Source organism: Semicossyphus pulcher, unplaced genomic scaffold, assembly GCF_022749685.1.
Source record: "Semicossyphus pulcher isolate SPU_LCO1_2020_fin unplaced genomic scaffold, fSemPul1.0.p SCAF_5, whole genome shotgun sequence".
NCBI lineage: Eukaryota > Metazoa > Chordata > Actinopteri > Labriformes > Labridae > Semicossyphus > Semicossyphus pulcher.
In genome coordinates this window covers 7,496,280-7,516,777 of record NW_027211726.1, presented here as the reverse complement: position 1 = coordinate 7,516,777, position 20,498 = coordinate 7,496,280, and the positions used below count along the sequence as shown (strand labels likewise).

Here is a 20,498-nt window from a genome sequence, read left to right as displayed (position 1 = left end):
AATTAAAGGTCCGAGAAAGTTGTTCCTAATATTATAAACACTTTACAGAATAATACAATCCAACGCAACAAAAAGAACCAAACAGTTGAGTGTTGTAACGTAGGGAGAAGCAGTACAGCAGATGCAGCGTGTTTAAATTTGGCCTCTAACTGAAGCTAGTTTGCGGCCTCTGTCTCTGTTCAGGCGACTAAACAAAACATGCTGATCTCCTTGTGTTGCATATAAATACACGCAACTTTAAAGATTATTATTATCAGAATCAGAATCAGCTTCATTGGCCAAGTATGCGGGCACTCGATGTACAGACACGCATACTGAACTGAGAAACAAGGACAGGTTAGACGAGGTAACACGGACACTTAATAAAGACTAAATATAAAACTACTTTATACAGACCTAGACAGGAGACAATAGACAATAGAGAGTGCAAAGGTGCAGAGATAAATATGGTTGTGAATCAGGTTATGTATCAGAGGTAGATGGTTGTAGTATTTACAGTATTTACAGAGAAAGTGGATTGACCTTGATGTAGTGATAAGGTAAGTTTAGGTTTAGACAAGAAAACTTGGTCAGAGCTGGGGACAGATCATGATCAGCTAGTTAAAGATATAATCTCAAAGATTTTCATGTCAATAAATGTCTGTTAAGTCTCTATCTATCGCTGAGTGAGATAACACAGTGGTGACTGAGCCTATGGCCCACTGATGAAAGCCTTTGCATTTGCAGTATTACAGACTGGGTGTCTGTGGCGACTGATCTCAAGCGGCGCCCCGTTAGTGACACGTTTCCATCAGCCAGCAGTGGTTGGTCTGCCAGAGAGGGTAGGCGGAGCTAAGCGGCTGCTTTTCAGCTCTCTGCAAGTGTTGCGAGTAAACAGTAATCTACTATGGCTGAACAGACAAAGAAAAGATGGATGACTACAGATACAACTTCAACAATAAGTGAAAATCTAAAGAAAAAGAAACAAACTCGACGCTCAGATGAAGCAAACAGTCTGAAAAGGAAAGCGACCGTCAGCCAGGAAAATCAGGAGTTACAACCGGAGCCAACCGTGGACGTCTGGTTAAATTGCGATTACCGGTTATCGCCAAAGGTGCCGCCAAAGAGAACGAAACTGATAACATCTTTAAGTAACTTGCGTGTGGTTGCATAAATAAGCATGAATCAAACATAAAGAATTCACTTTCGGTGTCTCCATGGACTCTAACAGCCGTCTCCTGGGATGTAAGTCTTGTTTGTTTTTGTGACCCACCTCGACCTCCTCTTAACACGCACTCTGCTGCTCTTTACGCTGCGTCCCTGAAGTTTGTGACTACGACACTGTAGCCTGAAATGACACGCTGTTTCTGTAACTAAAAACAGGAGATGGACAGCGTACGACAGAGGCAAAATGGTTTGAAATGAAGTGCATTTATTGTGTGACTGCATGTATTGACATAGTGATGGCAGAGTCTCTACGTGTACAAAGTTTATAGGTGTTTTTGTTTTTACTCTTGTGTTAATGTTTTGCTTTCGTCTTCTCTTCTATTATTCTTTAATTCGACTTCCCTGACGTCTTTAAAACTCTATTGTCCGCACATTTTCTTTTGAAATGAAACCTGGATTAAAACATTGGCCGAGTCCGCGCTGCACTTCAGGACGGCTCTGTGGGACAGACTTGCAGTAACCCAGTAGGAGCCTGGATATTTGGGCCAAGAACATCTCGTGGCTTGTGGCCGGTGCTTGACGTGGCACTTAATGTGGAGGGGGGGAGGGAGGATTGTGGTGTTGTCTGCCCCCCAGCCTTTTCTCTCTCATTGTCTCAGCTGTTTTATTCACAGCATTCAGGGCGGCTGTTAAATATCTCCCTGTCTGATCGGTTCCTCCACAGCATTGTGTTGTTACAGGCCGGATCACGTCGGCGCGTTGCGGCCTTTAATGAGGCAAACAGCTCTGTGCTGCTAATTGTTTGGGAGTTCCTCGTCTGTTGGGGGTTTCCTGGCTGCAGAGCCGGGCTGTATCAGTCGCCTCCAGCTGCTGTGGAGCTCCACGGGACAGGAAACATGTTCCTGGATTACTTCAAACCCCGCCTCCTTTTCTCATAGATAACACTGAAGTGACAGACGATCTCACTCACATACACCGCAGTGCATCGCGTCTTTAATGCAGGTTTGTTTTGTAGTCAGTTTAATGTCACTTTATTATAAGCATGTTTAAAGTATAAGCAAAGTAATTCTGTATGTTTAACCACTGCTGAAACCATCATCAGCCCCGAGAAGTTCAATAAAAAACTAATCATCAAACATTTACTCAAAATCTTGATTTCATTTCAGAAACAGCAACAGCATCCTTTTAGTGACGCTTGTGGAGCTTTTCATCGTGTCTCATGGTCTTCCTCAGCAGATTGAGCGTTCATGGGGAAGTTTCTGTTTCTACATTTCTGAGCACTTTTTGCACAAGTTGGTTTCAGAGCTTAAAGTTAGAATCTCGAAGATCTCTGCTCTGTTCTCTTTGGCGGCACCTGTGGCGATAAAGGGTAATTGCAGGAGCACACTTCCCAGATATCCAGACAGTGTTGCATGCGTGACGTCCACGGTTGGCTCCGGTTGTAACTGATAGTGGCTGATTATTACTTTAAATGAATTCTCGACTTTTGAAAGAACTATTAGGGAAACAATCTGAGCAAGATCACAAAGATCTCTAAAACATCCATTTAGTCACATCACTGATGAACTTTGAACCTCAGATTTTAAGCCAACATGCACAAAATGTCCTTAAATCTGAGTGTCTGCAATTCGATGATACAGCGCAACTCCAACCGAAACCTCCAGAAAAGCTTCTAATCAAACCAGCGGTGAGATTGTTTTCTGGCCTTTTTTTGTGCCTTTATTTAGAGAGAAAGAACAGTCAGCACCGGTTTAGCTCAGCAGTTAAATCAGCGACCACATAGTCCTCGATGTGCTGGCCCCAGGTTCAACTCCCGCCCTCAGTTCTTTGCCACATGTCATCCCCACTCTCTCTTCCCCCGTTTTCGACACGATCTACTGTCCTCTCTCTAATAAAGGCATAAAAAAAAAAAAAAAAGAAATAGAGAGAGGACAGTGTTGGATACAGGGGAAGAGAGATTGGGGGATGATGCACAGCAAAGGGCCGAGGACTGTAGCCTCTGGACATGAGTTAAATGTTTTCTTCAATTTAAAAGTGCTCGTTTTACTGAAAAACAATGATCTGTAAAGTGAGTGAGCTTCACCTCTTTAAAGATGATTACATTTTTTATTTCTCTTTCAAATTTCACCAAAATTCAAAGCAGTTTTTTTCTGAATGAACCCAGAGCTTCACGTCCTGCTCCCTGATGTTTGCAGATGTTTGCAGCGTCTCTGTCACTCGCGTCTCTCCGAGCAGGTCGATGTGAGCGGAGAGCACATGACACAGATGTCACTCTGGTGCTGCGCCTATTTTAGGACTTTGTTGTAAACACACTTAGAGATCAATAGATTGACGTGTGTTTCAATTAGATCCTCCCCTTTAAAAGTGACGGGGCGGTGAAAAGTGGGCCATGACAACAGATACATAAACAGTTGATGTTGTGGCCTCGGCGGGGCGGAGGAGAGAGCTTCACTGCCGGGTCATCTTTTGTTTTGTATCAGAAATAAACTTCTGCATGTGGGTGTGCCTCGTAGGAGGGACATGCTCTTTATCCAGGACATGTTCGTGATCATTTGAAAGCTCTTCCCTCACATCTATCTGAACTCCATAATTCACCTGTGAATTTGAAAGTTGTCTGACGGTGATGACATGATGTGAAGGTCCGACGACGTCCTGATCTCCTGAATTTACAGCCTGAGTTCAGGCTCCACCTGCGTGTTGAGAAGTCCTTGTAATAACTCTAAACTCAGAGATGGTATCCTTCCACCTCCAGATGTTCAGGAGGTCAGGGGCAGATCAGAAGGAGGAGAGGAGGTCAGTCAGTTCAGTCTCATGGCAGCAGAGCGGCACGCTGAAGCAGGGAGGAGACGAGGTCTGTTTATTTCTCCTGGTTCTTTCAGTAGCTTTAGTCGTTCTTACACTCACACGGCTGCTGGCAGCAGTTTGTCCTGAGGAGGAGCTACGTCATCATACATCTTACGTTACCGTAAAACAGGAAAATAGACCCCTTTAATCCTGCTATAACCATGTCAGAGTCACCGCTGAAGTCAAACCTAATTTCAGACAAGATTTCATTCTCTCTCTGTACAGATGGGTTCATCTGTTTATCCCTGATGTATTACACAGCAACAATTTAAGTCTAAACCAGTGGTTTAGAAAGCCCCCCTCAGATGCAAAAAGGACGGTATTTAACTCTGAAAGCTTCAATTTTGTCAGACGAATCAGATTTTGCTTTGACAAAGCTTCGAACATTCATTGTTGGTTGGTCGGTCGGTCGGCCAGCCAGCTGGCTGGCTGGTTCACTGGTTGGTTGGTTCGTTAGTACGTTGGCTTGTTGGTTCGCTCATTTGTTGGTTCATTCATTGGTTGGTTGGTTGGTTAGTTTGTTGGTTGGTTTGCTAGTTCGTTCACTGGTTGGTTGGTTGGTTAGTTCGTTAGTACCTTGGCTTGTTGGTTCGTTCATTTGTTGGTTCGTTCATTGGTTGGCTGGTTTGTTGGTTGGTTGGTTTGCTCATTCGTTGGTTCACTGGTTTGTTGGTTGATTGATTAATTTTGAGTTTCACCACACACTGAAAACATCAAGCTTACAACAAGCTAAGCACACATAAACAAGCTAGCAGCAGCTCGGCGTGCGGACACACTATCCTGTGTTTGAGGAAGAAGAGTCACAGATTTTTAATATAAAAAAGCTTTATTCAGTTATTCAGTGTTTCAGGGTCATTTTAGTGAAGAGATATTTGACTGACAAAATGCAACTCTGGGTCTTGATAATGTACCTCTTTATGGCAACAATTTTGAACATGGATGATGAGCTTGTCCTTTTACGGCCCTCTGCTTATTCGAGGGGGAGTGATTTAAAACACCTGTATAAATGTCTGTTTGGGCTGTTTTGACGAGAGTCAATCAGAGAGCCAAACACATAAACCTCATGTCTGAGTGTAACGAATCACTCTGAGCTCTGAGAAAGTCCCTCCTCAGTTCTTTTTAACGACCTTCTGGTGATTATGATGCTTTTATATGTTTAGTTTTTTATTGAAGCAGCCTCCTGCAACAGACCAAAAAGGTCAGGATCCTTTTTTCGCTCCATGGCACGTACGCTCAGTCGTCTTTTTCCTGATTGGAAGTGAGTGGTATTTCTGGTAGGAAGCGGCTCTGCCAGTGCCGGGTCACAGAGGGAAGGCCTGCTCTGCTGCCTGCGATGAAAATAAACGTTAAAAGAAAAAAAAGTAATTCCATTGTGTTAGGGGGGAATCTCAGGTTTCCAGGCTGCTTTTCCAGCGTCCAGTCAGTCAAAGGGAATTCCTTCCCCCGGCCTGCTGGCTCGGTTTCCTGGGGCCGACTCCAGGGGTGTTCCCCTTCCCGTCGCTGATTTCTTAACATTGTGAGAGCAGAAAGTGGCCTGATGCTGAACCTGGAGGCTGATTATAATAATGAAAAGAGATTAGAGAGGGAGGAACTGTGGAAGTTAATTAAAATAAGGGGGAAATAAGGGCCTTTTCTCTGTTATCAGTGTGTTTATTTCTTCATATTCAGTCCGACGGCTCAGCTGCATCTGGATCGCCCCTCCTCCCTCCCAGTGCAGCCAAAGAACACAGCTGATAAAAACAGATAAACAAGTGCACCTGGATCCTGCAGAGACAGCACCAGGTTGCATCATCTCTCTTGATGAAAAAAAAAAAAAAAAAAAAAGGTCTGGGGATCTGAGATATAAGCGAGCATGATTCTATTAAGGCTGACTCAGAGGGAATAACAGCTCCTATAGCGCTCAGAGAGTTGTATTCACAGGGGCTGAAATGGAACCTTAAAGCTGCAACGGTAAATATTTTTATATGAACAATAGAAGAAGATACTGTTTGTACCCAAATCTGCCATTTCATGCAGCGTGAAGCAGCTACTGTCCAAAAAATCCCCAATAAAACAACCCGCCCAGAGCCAAATAGTTAACAGACACGGTAAGCGACTAGCAGATAACCATAGTGAAGCTGTTTAAGAGTTATATGGTGTTCATGGAGACCAAAACAGAACTAACACACAAGTGAATATTGGACCTAAATTTGTCCCCTCAGAAACGCATACAAACAAACAAATGTTGATGCGTGTCTGCTAGCTGTGGAAATTAGCATCTGTTTGCTAACATTTAACCTCATTAACTTTCAATGGTTTTGTTAATGTTGTGTTAACTGTTTGTTGCACAGCCAAAATAAATAAATTCGCAAGTTTGAGGTTTTTTAAAGCTGTTTTTACTTGATGTTATTTAGTTAAATAAATGTCCGTTAGGTCACTGACTTTGCTCTGGAATAAATGACAAATATTTTTTGTGCACAGCCCACTATGAAAGCCCCTGAATTAGTTTTGTTCGTTGGTGTTATGAACTGGGTGTTGAGGCAACATTCTCGGGAAAATCAAAAGCAATGTTCAATCAAACAAACAAAAGGTCAATGACTTCAGACGATGAAACTTCTGAACTAAGTTTAAACCCAATTAGAAAGACACAAATTAAACATTCAGCAGCTAAAACTGTTAACAATGATGCTGCATTTACCGCTTATCACCATAGGTGTCGCCAACGACAGCAAAACTAAGATCTTCTAGTTCTTTAAGTAAACACTTAACATTCATGACCATCCGTCCATTATCTATGCCACTTATCCTGTTCAGGGTCGTGGGGGGGCTGGAGCCTATCCCAGCTGTCATTGGGCGAGAGGCGGGGTACATCCTGGACCAGTCAATCACAGGGCTGACACATAGAGACAGAGAACCTCTCACGCTCACATCTACGGGCAATTGAGAGTCACCAATGAAGCTAACCAGCATGTCTTTAGACTCAGGCCGGGGTGCCCGATGGGAGCCCACGCATGCACGGGGAGAACGTTCAAACACACACAGAAAGGCCCACTTCGTCCAAACATGGGTCTGAACCAGGAACCTTCTAGCTGTAAGGCCCGAGCGCTAACCACTCATGACCAAATAAGCAACACTTTAAAGTTTAAGTTTGGGGGGGAAAGAGAGTTTATTATTATGAGGTTCAGATTCATCCTCATCCTAAAGTTCATCCTCTTCAGATTAAGGTGGATGTGGATTGATTGTTTTGATTGAAGGTATTTATTTCAAATCATTTTGTGCATGGAAATGTGTGACATCCCTTTTTTACAGTGGACTCCCGCCCACAAAGCAATCTTCAGTTCGACATAATCAAAACTGTTTTCACTCCAGCAGAAAATGTTCAGTGTTCATGTCCGATTCCGTCGCATACAACACACTGACCGTCCTTTTCTCTCTTTCCTCTGCAGTCAATGAGATCATCAGGAACGACCTGTCAAGCATCTCCGTCCACAGCCACGCGTAGTTTCCTGTCACGGCCAAAACTGTCACAGGAAACAAGAAGAAAGGGAAACACCAGACAAAAACGGACGTTATGCTCTTCATGCTCGGACTACAGCATGCAGGAAGCAGCGACAGGAAATGCCAGGAGAACAAATGTAAATTTATTGTCCAGATGACCAGGGTCCAACACGTGCCTTGTTTTACATAATGCCTTTACACAGAAATTATCCAAGGATTACATCACAGGACTGACTTTTTCAAGACATGTAAATTGAATATGTAGCAACCAAACCTGCCATCCCCAAACCCCCACAGCAAAGTATGCTTTTAGAGGACCAAACATTGTTTTATATGTGTCTTTGTTGCTGCAGTTTGTAAATGATTGAGTGCCTTTGAGTTATGTGATTTGTATATACAGTATCTGTAGTGCTTCAGTTTGCATATCTGGCTTTACAGAGACACAATTAACAGAGAAGTGCCTTTTTAACTGGAAACAGAGAGATGCACGTGGCTTCACACGTTCAGCTTCAAAAGTAGATTTTTTAAAGGAGACGTTTTTCTTTTTAAACGGCTAATGTGGGATAATGTTGTGTAAAGTGACAGAAGCACAAATAGAGAATTGTCACATTGTCAGAAAACTGGCTGAGCTGGTTTACAGTTATAGCCGAGCTATATGAAGTTTGCTTTAGCCACATACAGCTACTGGTCATACCAAACAAACTATCAATCAATCTATATTTACAAAGGGCCCAATAACTGCAAAAACAATCTCATGACCCTTAACATATAGAGCAGATAATTTCATACCCTATTAAATATTATTTAAGGACACATAACTTAATTTAAAATAAACAAGAAGCCAGGCAGACAAATTGAGCAGAACCGGACTCGTAGGCGGACAGCAATCTGCCTCGACCAACTAAGGCTGCATCAACAAACCCTCAAAGTATATTAAAGTAATAATCTCGAAGATTATCATTTAAATAAATGTTGAATCACCATCTATCGCCGAACAAGGTAACACAATGGTGATTGAGCCTATGGCCCGCTGATGGAAGCCTTTGCATTTGCAGTATTACCGACTGGGTGTCTGTGGTGACATTCGCGGAAAAAATCACAAGCAGCGCCCAGTTAGTGACGCGTTTTCCATCAGCCAGCAGTGGTTGGTCTGCCAGAGAGGGTAGGCGGAGCTAAGCGGCTGCTTTTCCGCTCTCTGCAAGTGTTGTGAGTAAACAGTAATCTACTATGGCTGAACAAACAAAGAAAAGATTGATGACTACAGATACAACTTCAAAAATAAGTGAAAATCCAAAGAAAAAGAAACAAATTTGACGCTCAGATGAAGCAAACAGTCTGAAAAGGAAAGCGACCGTCAGCGAGGAAAATCAAGAGTTACAGCCGGAGCCAACCGTGGACGCCACACATGCAGCTGAACGAAGAACAAAACCGAGATGTTCGAGATTATCACTTTAACTTGATTAGAGGTGCATTTTATTTCTCATGAGCCCATCGTTCAAAGGTGTATGAGAAGACTATGTTGTTTCTTCTTTGAAAATTGCAAACATTAAATTATATTTGGTTACCAACTTTGAGGTAAAACATTTTATGTATTCACCAACAAGAAGCACTTCCTGTCCTCTATACCTGTGGTTTAACATGTAGCTGTTACATTGAGAAAACATGCCACTGTCACTTTAAGACACAAAACAAAGCCAAAACTTTCCAGATGATACCCAAACCTTAATTAGAGTTCTTTTTTATGAGCTTTTACAGCTAAAAAAAAAAAAAAAGAAGTGTGTGTAATCACAGGTTGAGTCATTTTGTGTCACCTTTCACATAAATACTACTCTGTCTGTATGCAGACCTGAAATATACCTGAACTTTGGAGTTAACTGCTGGCTACAGTAATTCTAGCTTGACTTGTATCAAAGAAGAAATCATCTCAGTTTTGACGAAGCTTGACTTTTCCCTGGAAGCTATGCAACATGCAGGAAGCTTTAACCCTCCAAAGAATGTAAACAATCACCAATGCAACAAAGGAGCTCTCTAATCCAAAGAACAGCGGTTAAAGCAATACAAATATATACATTCTTTAATGTTTTGTTTTTTCATATTTATTCTCTTAGCATGTGCTCTGTTTAGTCATGTTTATCATAACACTTCTTTTACATGCATACCTACCTACCTACCCATACTGTGGTTTATCTACTCCTTAGTTTATTATAGTGAAACTGAATGGGCTTACACACTTGTTCCCAGTTGAATATGTATTTATGAGTCTTAATCCTTGTAACTGAAGGGCCTGAAAGAAGCCATACTGAAATGTTTACGGAGATTATTGTTAATCTACAGCTCATATTGTTTCTGCTTTGTGACCCTTTTTTGTGTATTTGTCAATAAATACGCCTTCATCTCTTTAACTGAAGGGTCTGTCTCAATATATACTCTGTGGGTCATCACATACTGTGGATAACCTCAATGATAGCTTACCTGTTTATGGTCCTGTAACTCACATATACAATAATGTTATTGACAAGTTGCTTCCTGCTTTTGACTCAATTGGAAAGTGGATTTATAATCAGCGTCTCCAGAAAATGTATGCATGATTTTCTCTTAAAGGAACATACTGGAGGTTTTGCGTGTAACGTGTCACATGGAAAGCAAGCAGTCAGATTTTTCCCATAGAAATAAATAGAAACCAAAAGCCAAGTGGTGCTCTATAAATACAAATTTATTTAATAAAAAACCTTTAAAACAGGCTTATAAAGGTGTTTACCAAAATGGTAAGTCATCTTTTTTCTGCAGAAATCTGAAGTTACAGACAATTCAGAGGTTCTAAAGTAGTTTGTTGTTATTCGGGACGTGCTACAGTACTTGCAGTGTCGGAGCAGCCTAAAGCTAGCGTTGAAACTAGCCTGACCTGTGTTGTAGTTGTTTGTGTACTTGCGCCTGTTCTGCCTCTTATTCTGACAGATCTCCTGCCAAATTGGCCTGGTTGAGCTTATCAGAACTGTTGATCTCATACAGAGTGGTTTTAAGAGCCTTTGAGAAATTTAGCAAGCAACCAAGATGGCCGACGCTAATGTAAAACGGTCTGAATCGGTTTTAAATGAATGAACAGTAGGGTTGCCTCCTGGATCATGTCATGCCGAGTCTGTGTATTGAGCTAAAAGCAAAATACTTTTAATGCTAGAACTTGCTAACGTTATCTAGCCTAGCCACTTCCTGCTACATCACAGTTTTCCTACTTTGATTGGTTAAGGTGTCACGTCGTATTTGCTCAGGTAGTTTTGCTGTTCCTCCTCGTAATCAGACAGATTTCACGCCGTCTCGGCTCGGTCAAGCTAATTCCAACTGTTCACCCAATAAGTTTAAGAGCCTTTGAGAACAGCGACCAAGATGGCTGCCACTAATGGGGAAGGGTCTGAATCTACTATGATATCAGGTTTAAATGGACTAAACAGTTGTTCACATTACATACAAACTGTTCGGGATTGCCCACTGCATTATGTCATACGGAGGCTGTGTATCATATTGAGCTAAAAGCAATATGAGTTTGATGTTGAAACTAGCTAACATGACCGAGCCTAGCCACCTACTGCTACATCACATGTTTTCTTACTTTGATTGGTTAAGGTGTCCAGGAGGCATTTCGTATTTGCTCTGGTAGTTTTGCTGTTCAACCCTCCTCATATTCAGACAGATTTGCAGCTGTCTTGGCTCAGTCACGCTAATCACAACTGCTTATCCAATAAGGTTAAGAGCCTTTGACAACAACAACCAAGATGGCTGCCGCTAATGTGGAAGGGTCTACTATTATAACAGGTTTAAATGGACTGAACAGTTGTTCACATGACATACAAGTTGTTAGCGGTTGCCCCTAAATCATGTTATGCCAAGAGTCTGTGTATTCTACTGAATTAGAAGCAATATAAGTGTGATGTGGAAACTAGCTAACGTTACCTAGCCTAGCCACCTACTGATACGTACGTTTATTTTCTCTGATTGGTTAATGACCCTTAATGACCATCTGAAATCAATAATGGTTTCCATTCATTTCTTTACATTATGAAAGTAAAACCACTTCCCAAATTCATATTTGGGAAGTGGTTTTGTGATGCTAGGCTAGCTTACACTTGATTGAGTCTACCTTATGCTAGTGTTCTGACTGATGTGCAATAAATACAGCTTTGGATCTTGTCCAGAAGTGTACATAATTTTAAAGCTGCACAGTAGATATATTGCAAAAAGAACATATTCTCTTAAATATACAATATATAACAGTAAGTAAATATATGTAAATGTAGCTACAGTAAGGGAGCAGCCACATTTTAGCTTTGGATACAAAAAGAACCAAACAGTTAAAATTTGTCTAGTATTTGAAATCATCAGAAGGTCATAATAAGTGATTGTTGTTGCATGCAAATAAATGTGTTTCTATGTAGTTTTATTTATGTATTCAATGTTTATTTGTATAGGGAGAAGTTAAAGCATGTAAACCGATGCCATGCACTACAGCATTTACCTATAAGCTAATTTGATTGTCCCATACATAAAAATCAATGACAAATACACAAGGGGCAGTACCAAACAAACTCAACAATAACTCAGGCAGAACAAAACAAGATATAAACTATGCAATACAACAATAAAAACTATACAATTAATCAATGCTAAACAGAGAGCACAAGATCATATATGACAACACGACTGAACCGTCTGCATGTTTGGAGTTAGTTTGGGTTTTCCGCTGCAGCTGTTGGGCGGCTGTTGTGTTGCGGTGCACACTGACACCTTGTGGTCTGCATGATATCTGCTGGATTTTACACACGAGTGGAGTTAAGGTCAGCTGTTAGACCATTGTTGTCAGTATTTTATTTGCAAACCTGATTTAGTCACGACCTGAACACTGAAACCGAGTCTGTTATGAAAATCAGGACGTGTTGGTTTGTTGGTTTTGCTCGGCTGCCCTGAACCTTTCACACATCTTATAGGAAAATGAAGTGTTGTTTTTACTCAGACAGTCGATCATTCTGTTGGTCAGTCTCTGCTGACGTCTGATCGGAATACACCTGGTAAGCCCTGACTTCGTTTGTCTTAGATGTTAAAATATAATTACTAAAAAACTGAAAGATCTAGTTTTACAAAGAATGTAGTTGTGAAAATTACTGAGTATGAAACAATATTGAATTTACTGTGATGTTGCGGTATCTTATCTTATTATCTAATCCAACGTTTTTGTCTGTCTACTATATGGCCTTACATAATTATTACGTACACAAATTTAATTATCTTTATACATTTTGCATTCAAGTGTAGTCAAATCAAAAGGTCAAATTGTAAAGAAAATAAAGTTTAAATAAAACTTCATATTTTTCTGTTGCATATACTTGTACGGGGTAATGCCTGACGAGGTGTCTGTTATTCATGAACCACCTGGAGGCAATAATGCTTCTGTGGTGTACATAAGTTCCTGATAACAGACACCTCGGTAGGGCATTATCACACTTATACCATGGCTAAACACAAGAAATCGTTTTGCAATCAAAATCTAAACTTATTAACAAGCTCTTAACTGTGTTTTACTAATACCTGATCAATCATTACTGTTGTATAAGGGACACGATAAATAATATATTAGTAATTATTAATTTAGAAAAGTGAACTGACAGTTTCACAAGTGTCCATTATCAGTTCTGACCATGTTATCTGATTGGACAAAACACATTCAATGTAGAGAGTACAACCAGACCAGGACTTATGTGACCATATGTATCACTCTGCCTCAGGTGTGCCGTTAATGAACAATACAGGAGACAGTCTTTAGCTGGTCTACTGAAACCTATAGACAGACCAGTTTTTCCTGTTTGTTTGTTATTAATACATTTTATCTGATATCAATGTGTTTATTACTGATGTTAATAATATTCTTGATATTGTATGTAGGCTATTGATTTGCTGTCATATTTAGTTTAACCTCCATTACATTGTACAGCTGTTGAATAAAAGCAATATCACACGAGAGGGCATTCTGTTATACTGACCTGTTATACCTCTGACCGAGTCACAGCCGTGCTGATATTCAGTACAACCGCACTCCCTCTCATGCGATATTGCTAAAGTAATTGACACCCTGCAGCCAATCAGAATCAAGTATTCATCCAAACCGTGGTATAACATATGATAAAACTTTTTTTTATGTACTTCTTCTTCTGATCCTTATTTCTTTCAGCTCTGAACACCACTCTGCTCAAATGGAGTATGGCTATGGCAACGGCACACAAAACGGCACACAAAACGGCAATAGATCTCCAAGCTGTATCATTGAAACAAGTCATTTTGCATATTTCGCGCTGGTTGACATCATTACCTTCCTTATAGGACAACCAGTGATCGCCAAGCTGCTGTGGCTCGTCGTCACATCCAAGAAGACGATAGATGTCCTGAATTGTAATTTAGCTCTCTTCCACAATGTGCAGTACTTTGTGTCCATCTTGCATTTGTTCTGCTTGTTCTTGTGGGAGAAACACCACATGGAAATTGTCAAGTTCTTGTTTGTGTATGTAGAAACCGGAGGGCCAATGGGTTTGACTTTTATCAGCCTGGAGAGATACATTGCTGTGATTCACCCGACGTCTTATCCCCTGCTGAAGAAATACAGATTCAGGGACGGCTGTGCTGTCTTTGTGTGGCTTACTGCTTTGCCCGTGGCTTTTTTAACTGTTTTTGTCAACGATTCTCTCCTTGGAATTTCAGTGGCTGAGTTAAAATCTCTTCCAGTTGGTTTGATGATGTTCATGATGGTCTTAATGATGTGGTGCAGCGTTAGAATCGCCAGGGAGCTGAAGAAGTCCGGCCCAGGAGGAGACAAGCTGCATCCAGTCAAGAAGAGAGCTCTGAAAACTGTCATGGCCACGTCATTCATCACCGTCTTGTGTTACACCCCCGTTACTTTAATGCAAAAGTTGACATATGAACATGAAAGGCTTTATGACTGTATGATAACACCTATTTGTATATTGTTTTTGTCTGCTGCCAGTGTTGTGCATCCACTCTTTTACCTCTCCACCCAGGGGAAGGTGTGTCCCTGTTTCAAGAGAGAAAAGAAAACCTAACATTTTCTTCATCTTCCTCGAACAGAAAGGCGAATCTGACATCGCTGAACAACATTCACGTCAACTGAAGTAACACATCTTTATGTTTACACTATCAAAGCTGCAGATCAACAATCATCCGCAGAAATCTGGTCAGATTTGGAGCAAACTCTAGTTACCTGAAATGCAGGATATTTAAAGAGCATGACAAATACACTGTTGCACCGCAAGATCATGTGAAAATAGCTCATGAAAATATGATGTAAATTAGATTTGTGTTTATAAAAGGTTGCACGGTTTTGTTTGATGTTTTTACTTGTATGATATTTATCATACAAGTAGAAAGCTGTTTAAGAAAGCTGTACAACTTTTGTTGTTAAAAAAAGTTTAATATTTAAGCTCCTGTGAGGAGTTTTTTATCTGGTTTTGAAATTAATTCTGATAATATGACCTACAGAAGCAAACGAGACCATCAGCGACAAGATTGATTATTCAACACGGACTCAACCTACCATGCAACCATCCACACAAACACACACACACACACACACACACACACACACAGCTGAGCCAACTACTCCCGTACTGTTATGATAACCACACATATACTGTCAACAATGATACTGTTTTTAGTTTTTTCCATGTGTTTTATTTTGTTTTTCTTTTTGGTTTGGTTTGTTTATTTGTTTGTTGTTGTTTTGTTGTTTTGTTTTTTTCTCACTCGCTCTATCCTGTTTATTGTCATGTTATTACCCCCCCCCCCCCCCCAAAAAAACCAAAAAACTTTCATGTAAAAAAACAAGATTGATTGAACTTTTTTACACAACTTCTCCCATATATTTTGCACCCGTTTGACAAAGAATGCCCCCCAAAAAAGCCCCAAAACAAACGTTTCTTTGTATTTTTATATCAAAATGCAAATATGTCTCCTCCCTGTAAAATACATTTCAGCCAATAGTACATAACTTCTACCTTAAGGTCAGTCTATGTCTTTCAGAGGCTCAGAGCTAGCATTCATTAGTTAGCTAGCTAGCATTAGCATGGTGCGTCAGTATGTCTTTGGTTGTACACCCTTAATGGTAATTTAACAATTTCACTTTTGTGCTGGAAATCACTTGAATTAAAACGTGGTACAACGAAGCTAACAGGAGTGTTCGGGGAAAAAGGTTAGAGTCCCCAGAAGAGGTCTATGAGGAGTGTGTGAAGAACATCAAGCATCACGTTTTGAAATGTGTATCTTTCTCTTTTTACACATATATTTTATACTAACTTGTTTTATTTATTCACAGAAAAAAGGAAAAACTTGAGACACATCATTGTAAAATCTTTAATATGTAATGTAAAAATGTCACATACAAAGGACAGGTGCATTTAGGTTCTTTAGCAACTTAGTGTACTTTAGTATGTTAAGTGTAATGTCTTATCATACAGTAGACAACATAATAAAAGCATATATACATGATTTTGTGTGATTGAAGAATTATTATTTTACAAATCATTATTTCAGCAGAACTTTTTAAAACACATTTATCTACAAACAGTAAGAGATATTGTTAACCTCAACACACAGAACTTTAAACATCACACCGTAAGCAAAATAAAGAAGTAAAAAGGTCACAAAGAGTCGTGTTGTTTCAGTCTCTCTAAAATAAAACTGAAAGAAATGGTTTGAAATTGGCTCAACACGATCAGATGCTGTCGACTGGTCGGGTAATCGAACCATTCCCAAATTGTGCAGTGTGCCCCTGGTGGGCAAAGAAGGCACTACAGGTAAGCCTACAGTAAATACAAAGTTATTTTGTTGCTTTACAAATCATTACTTGAATGTAGATGACTTATTTATCTTCACTTTATTGCAAAAGGCCCGCTTTCACAGTTAATTTTTCTGTAGTAAGGCTACATGATAACACTACGTATTCACTGTATATCTGCGGTTCACTTCTCTTGTAACAAATAACACATTCAGACTCATTTGCTGAAAAAAAACAATTATTATCTATACAACAAAGATGTGACGCACGTGCGGCCTCTATCGTCTCCAGTCCTCTTCTGTGCGACGTCTTTATTTAAGGACATTTTGTGTTGCACGGGTCCCCTGAAGAAAACAAGCTGTACACACTGACCAGAGGAAACATGGTCACAGCTCCCAGCAGAGAGCCCAGCTGCACTACAGCGCCACACCACACGAGGGCGCTGTGGCCCTCGTCTCGCAGGATGACCCCGATGATCACCTTCACATAGGAGAGAGTGAGAACGAAGAGGATCCATGCCAACACCTGAGGAGCACAGAGGGAGGTGAGTTTAAAATCTGCTTCATGTGTTTTAGTTTCACACGAACATTCAATCATTTTTACGTTAAAACAGGAAGTTGTATTTGAGTAAATGAAGCCAAACAGTGTGCTCACCATGGTGACACCACCTGCAGTGTCATTAACCAGCAGTGGACATGGACTCAGCACAGCCATGCCCGTTATGTAAGCTCCAATTCCACTGCCGATCACTGTGAGGGCTCCCATCAGCAGCAGGGATCTGAAAGTGAGACATGTCTTAAATATTGGCTTTTTTAAAGGTTTGATTCAAGAGCTAACGTCTATTAATGTTTTTGCTTTTAATTATAAATGTGGTTCCTGTTTTAGGCTATTTGCTGGACAAAGAGAATATGTGAATGTCACGTACAGCTCTTGGACACTGGACAAAAATGAATATTTGATTGATTGACAAAATAAGGCAGGTTAATCTACAAAGGAAATAGGTTTTCTACCCTTCTGATAAAGACTGACATTATTTTTCCAAGATCATTTATTTATTTACAAGTAATCTGACTTATTATTTTCAAGGTGGTGACAATGTTACAGCCTTTTACATGATATAAATCAACAGTTTTTTAAAGTTTGGAGAAATAATCCAATACTTTTTAAAAAGATAAATTGAATCAAATTCATTGATTTTGCCATAACCCAGAAAAAAAACACTTACAAGTAAGAAAATTTAAACTTTAACACAGCTTCATACAGCTTTAAAAAAAGTACCTTATTTTTGTTTTTAATTTGTTTGCTCTTTCTGTGATTTTTCCTTTTTTTGTCCGCCTGTTAAATTATTTGTGGAGGATGATTTCCTTATTTATACTGAGGGTCTAAGATAGTGGGTGTTTCTGGTGTCAAGATTAAAATGTGATTTGTGACTGTCAGCCCTTTAAATGTGTCTTATATCAAACTGTTAGCAGACATTATCATTAGCTACAGCACACTAACCTTATAGGGAGAAACATGGCGATGAAGCAGGCGAGCGGGTTCGACACGGCAGCCATGGTGGCTGATAGGTGATAGACGTTGTTCCCGTACGGCAGGCAGGAGTAGGACTGCACCGAGGGAACCACCGTGTTGGTCAGAGCGTTCACCCAGGCCAGGATCACAAAGATATAAAACACCTGCATCCAGCTGTATGAGCCGGTGCCGAAGCTGCTTCTGGGCTTGTGGTTTGCAGGTCTGTAGGGGTCCATCATGGGCTTCTGCTCGGACCACTTCCTGTTTGTCTGAGATTTGTCTTTCACTCCGTTGGTGTAGTGGCTCTTTGGATACTCCCTGGCCACAGACGGGTGGTAGTTCAGCAGCAGGAACGCCACCAGGCACACCAGCATCATGGCGCTGAGGAAGAAGAAAAACACCTCGGCGGAGAAGTTAGCTGGCTGATACTCGGCCTTAAGGTCGAAGGTCAAACCAGTGTTTGAGGTGTTTAAGGTGTGGTTTAGCGACTGTGTGCTGTTTATGCAGTGGACGACCCCGACGCCCTGAATCAAAGCCACCAGAGCAGGCAGCAGGCCGCTCACACCCTCCCCAATGTAGTACGTGGTCAGATACTGGGGCTTTAAACGCATCATGAAGGGCAGGAAGGTGACAGAGGAGGTGCAGTCCACAGCAGAGAGGAAGAAAGTCAACACAAGGAGGGCGACACTGCGAGGAACACCAGCTACAACAACGGTCTCCTTCCAGAAGAATCCCAGCAGGAAGCTCGCCACAGTGCCCACCCCGATGATCACGTATATGACAGCTGTCTCGTTCAGGACGCCGGGCCGAAAGCGATGCATCAGAGTGACGAAGAGGGGACCGACGTTCGCCATCTGGATGATAATGGAGAGGTATGAAGGCAGGAACCAACCCTCGGGGATCTGGGGGACAATCAGGGGCAGCTCCACCCACAGGCCGTTGATGGAGACCCAGGAGCCCATCCCGAACAGGCACGCCAACAGGTGGGTGAGGAGGGACATGGTGGAGGTGTCTTTAAAGAGATAAAAAAATGTCTGTACATTTAGTTGCTGCAAACCATAGGGTCATGCTATCTCTAAAGGGACCATCCATGCATATGGTTTTAGGGAAATGTACTGAGGTTAGGAACTATTAGCTGTTGTCCAGTTCAATACAATGGAGCTTAATGTTTTGGTCTGTGGACGTCAAATTGTTTAAGAAAAGAAAATGCAACTAATATCACTCACAGAAACTACTTTCTACTTAAGTACTGTCTTGTCTTTCTTAGAGGGAATCAAACTGAACACTGTGGATCGTCAGGAGCGACTGGTAGCAACAAACTTCACAGGGCTGAAATTTTATTCTATTTTTATAGAAACTTTCTGAAAAGAACTTTGTAATTAAGTACACATTTTTTTTAGACTTTGTTCACTTTATACAATTCCAGGCAAGTCATTTATGAATTCAAAAACATTGTGATTGAATTTATACTTGGATTGTAATCAGGACAATCTCAAGGAAACAACTCAATATTGAAAGTTGAATTTAAAGGGGGGGTATTATGCTAATTTAAAGCATCATATTTCACCCTGTGATACCTGTGGAGTAGCTTAGCATAATTTACTGTAAAAAAAACAAAACACCACCCCTAAGAAAACCCACCCCTACGAGCCCGCTTTCTTCTGATTGGCCAACTTGACAAGCAGAGCCGTTGAGCAGAGTGTTGGAGTGAAAAAATGTTCCGAGGCAGACTGAGCAGCAGGGTGGGCGTGTCCTTGAACTGTGCTAGAGGCAGGAAGTTCTGCTCTGTCTTGGGCCGATGCACAAATATAGAGAAGTATGATATATAATAATAATAATAATAATATAATATAATAATATAATAATAATATATATATATATGATATAATATATATATAATATAATATATATATAATATATATATAATAATATATATATATATATATAAGTATGATATATAGAGAAGTAAATATGGAGAAGTCTGTCCAGAAACAACAGCCTGCAGACTTTTTTAGCAGGGGATTACTCCAACATACTTTAACCTACAGATTTGAAACTTCGCCCATGTTTTGTTTGGACATTTAACATTGTTACATTATATAAATGTCTTAAAATGTGAAACAGCATAATACCCCCTCTTTGAATTATTTACAGATGACATAAGTTCTATCAGTGAAATGATCTTGGATGTTGTACGATAATGATTTACCCATAAATAAAATGTTACAGAGTAACAGTCTAATTTTGTTTGGGAAGAGACGTTTTTTTTAAAGGCAATTTTATTTAATCTTAGGACCTTAGACTAAAAGCCTACTGTCTTCAATATTGTCAAATATCTGCAAACAAACCAAATCTGTTTGGAAAAATAAAATTATTGAGATTCATGTAGGAGAACATGAACCATAAAGTTAAGAAATAATGTAAGGTTAAAGTTAGAATTAAGTTAAAGTACTGCGATGTCCGCCAAAGTCTCCTTTACTGTTACTAATAAGAAACGTTAATCCTGGGTTAATTTCAGCAGCTGATAATTGGAAATTATTCAAATAAGTAAAACAAAAGACGAGCAAACAAAAGCTTTAACTCAAAATATCAATGGTGAACTTCACATCACAGATTAACCATGAGGAATCATCCCTCTGCCAACACGTGTTAAAGATAGAGTGAGTCACTTATTTCTGTATTTGGTTAATGT

The 20,498-nt window shown here is 40.3% G+C and overlaps 2 protein-coding genes across 2 annotated transcripts in view; one reads left to right on the top strand and one right to left on the bottom strand.

The window, feature by feature from the left end:
- nfatc1 (nuclear factor of activated T cells 1) overlaps window positions 1-8,551 on the top strand; it is a 47,303-nt gene extending 38,752 nt beyond the window's left edge. Inside the window, exon 10 of the mRNA XM_069681277.1 lies at window positions 7,416-8,551. Within this exon, the coding sequence (XP_069537378.1) occupies window positions 7,416-7,471 (56 nt within the window). The 3' untranslated portion in view covers window positions 7,472-8,551. The remainder of the gene's footprint in view (window positions 1-7,415) is intronic.
- Window positions 8,552-16,609: 8,058 nt separating this feature from the next.
- slc52a3-2a (solute carrier family 52 member 3-2a) lies at window positions 16,610-18,807 on the bottom strand. The gene is made up of 4 exons (XM_069681774.1): window positions 18,094-18,807; window positions 17,795-18,051; window positions 16,949-17,072; window positions 16,610-16,819 (listed from the first exon to the last, which is right to left on the bottom strand). The coding sequence occupies exons 1-4, from the start codon at window positions 18,805-18,807 to the stop codon at window positions 16,610-16,612; spliced, it is 1,305 nt and encodes a 434-aa protein (XP_069537875.1).
- Between the last annotated feature and the right edge of the window lie 1,691 nt (window positions 18,808-20,498).

What these genes read in the sequence shown, in the direction of transcription:
- slc52a3-2a (XM_069681774.1), bottom strand. Translation starts at nt 18,807, where the DNA reads ATGTCCCTCCTCACCCACCTGTTGGCGTGCCTGTTCGGGATGGGCTCC. An exon ending in AGAGCCACTACACCAACGGA is followed by an intron (nt 18,052 to 18,093) that starts GTGAAAGACAAA and finishes TGGTCCGAGCAG; the next exon opens with AAGCCCATGATGGACCCCTA. An exon ending in GCCATGTTTCTCCCTATAAG is followed by an intron (nt 17,073 to 17,794) that starts GTTAGTGTGCTG and finishes TCTCACTTTCAG; the next exon opens with ATCCCTGCTGCTGATGGGAG.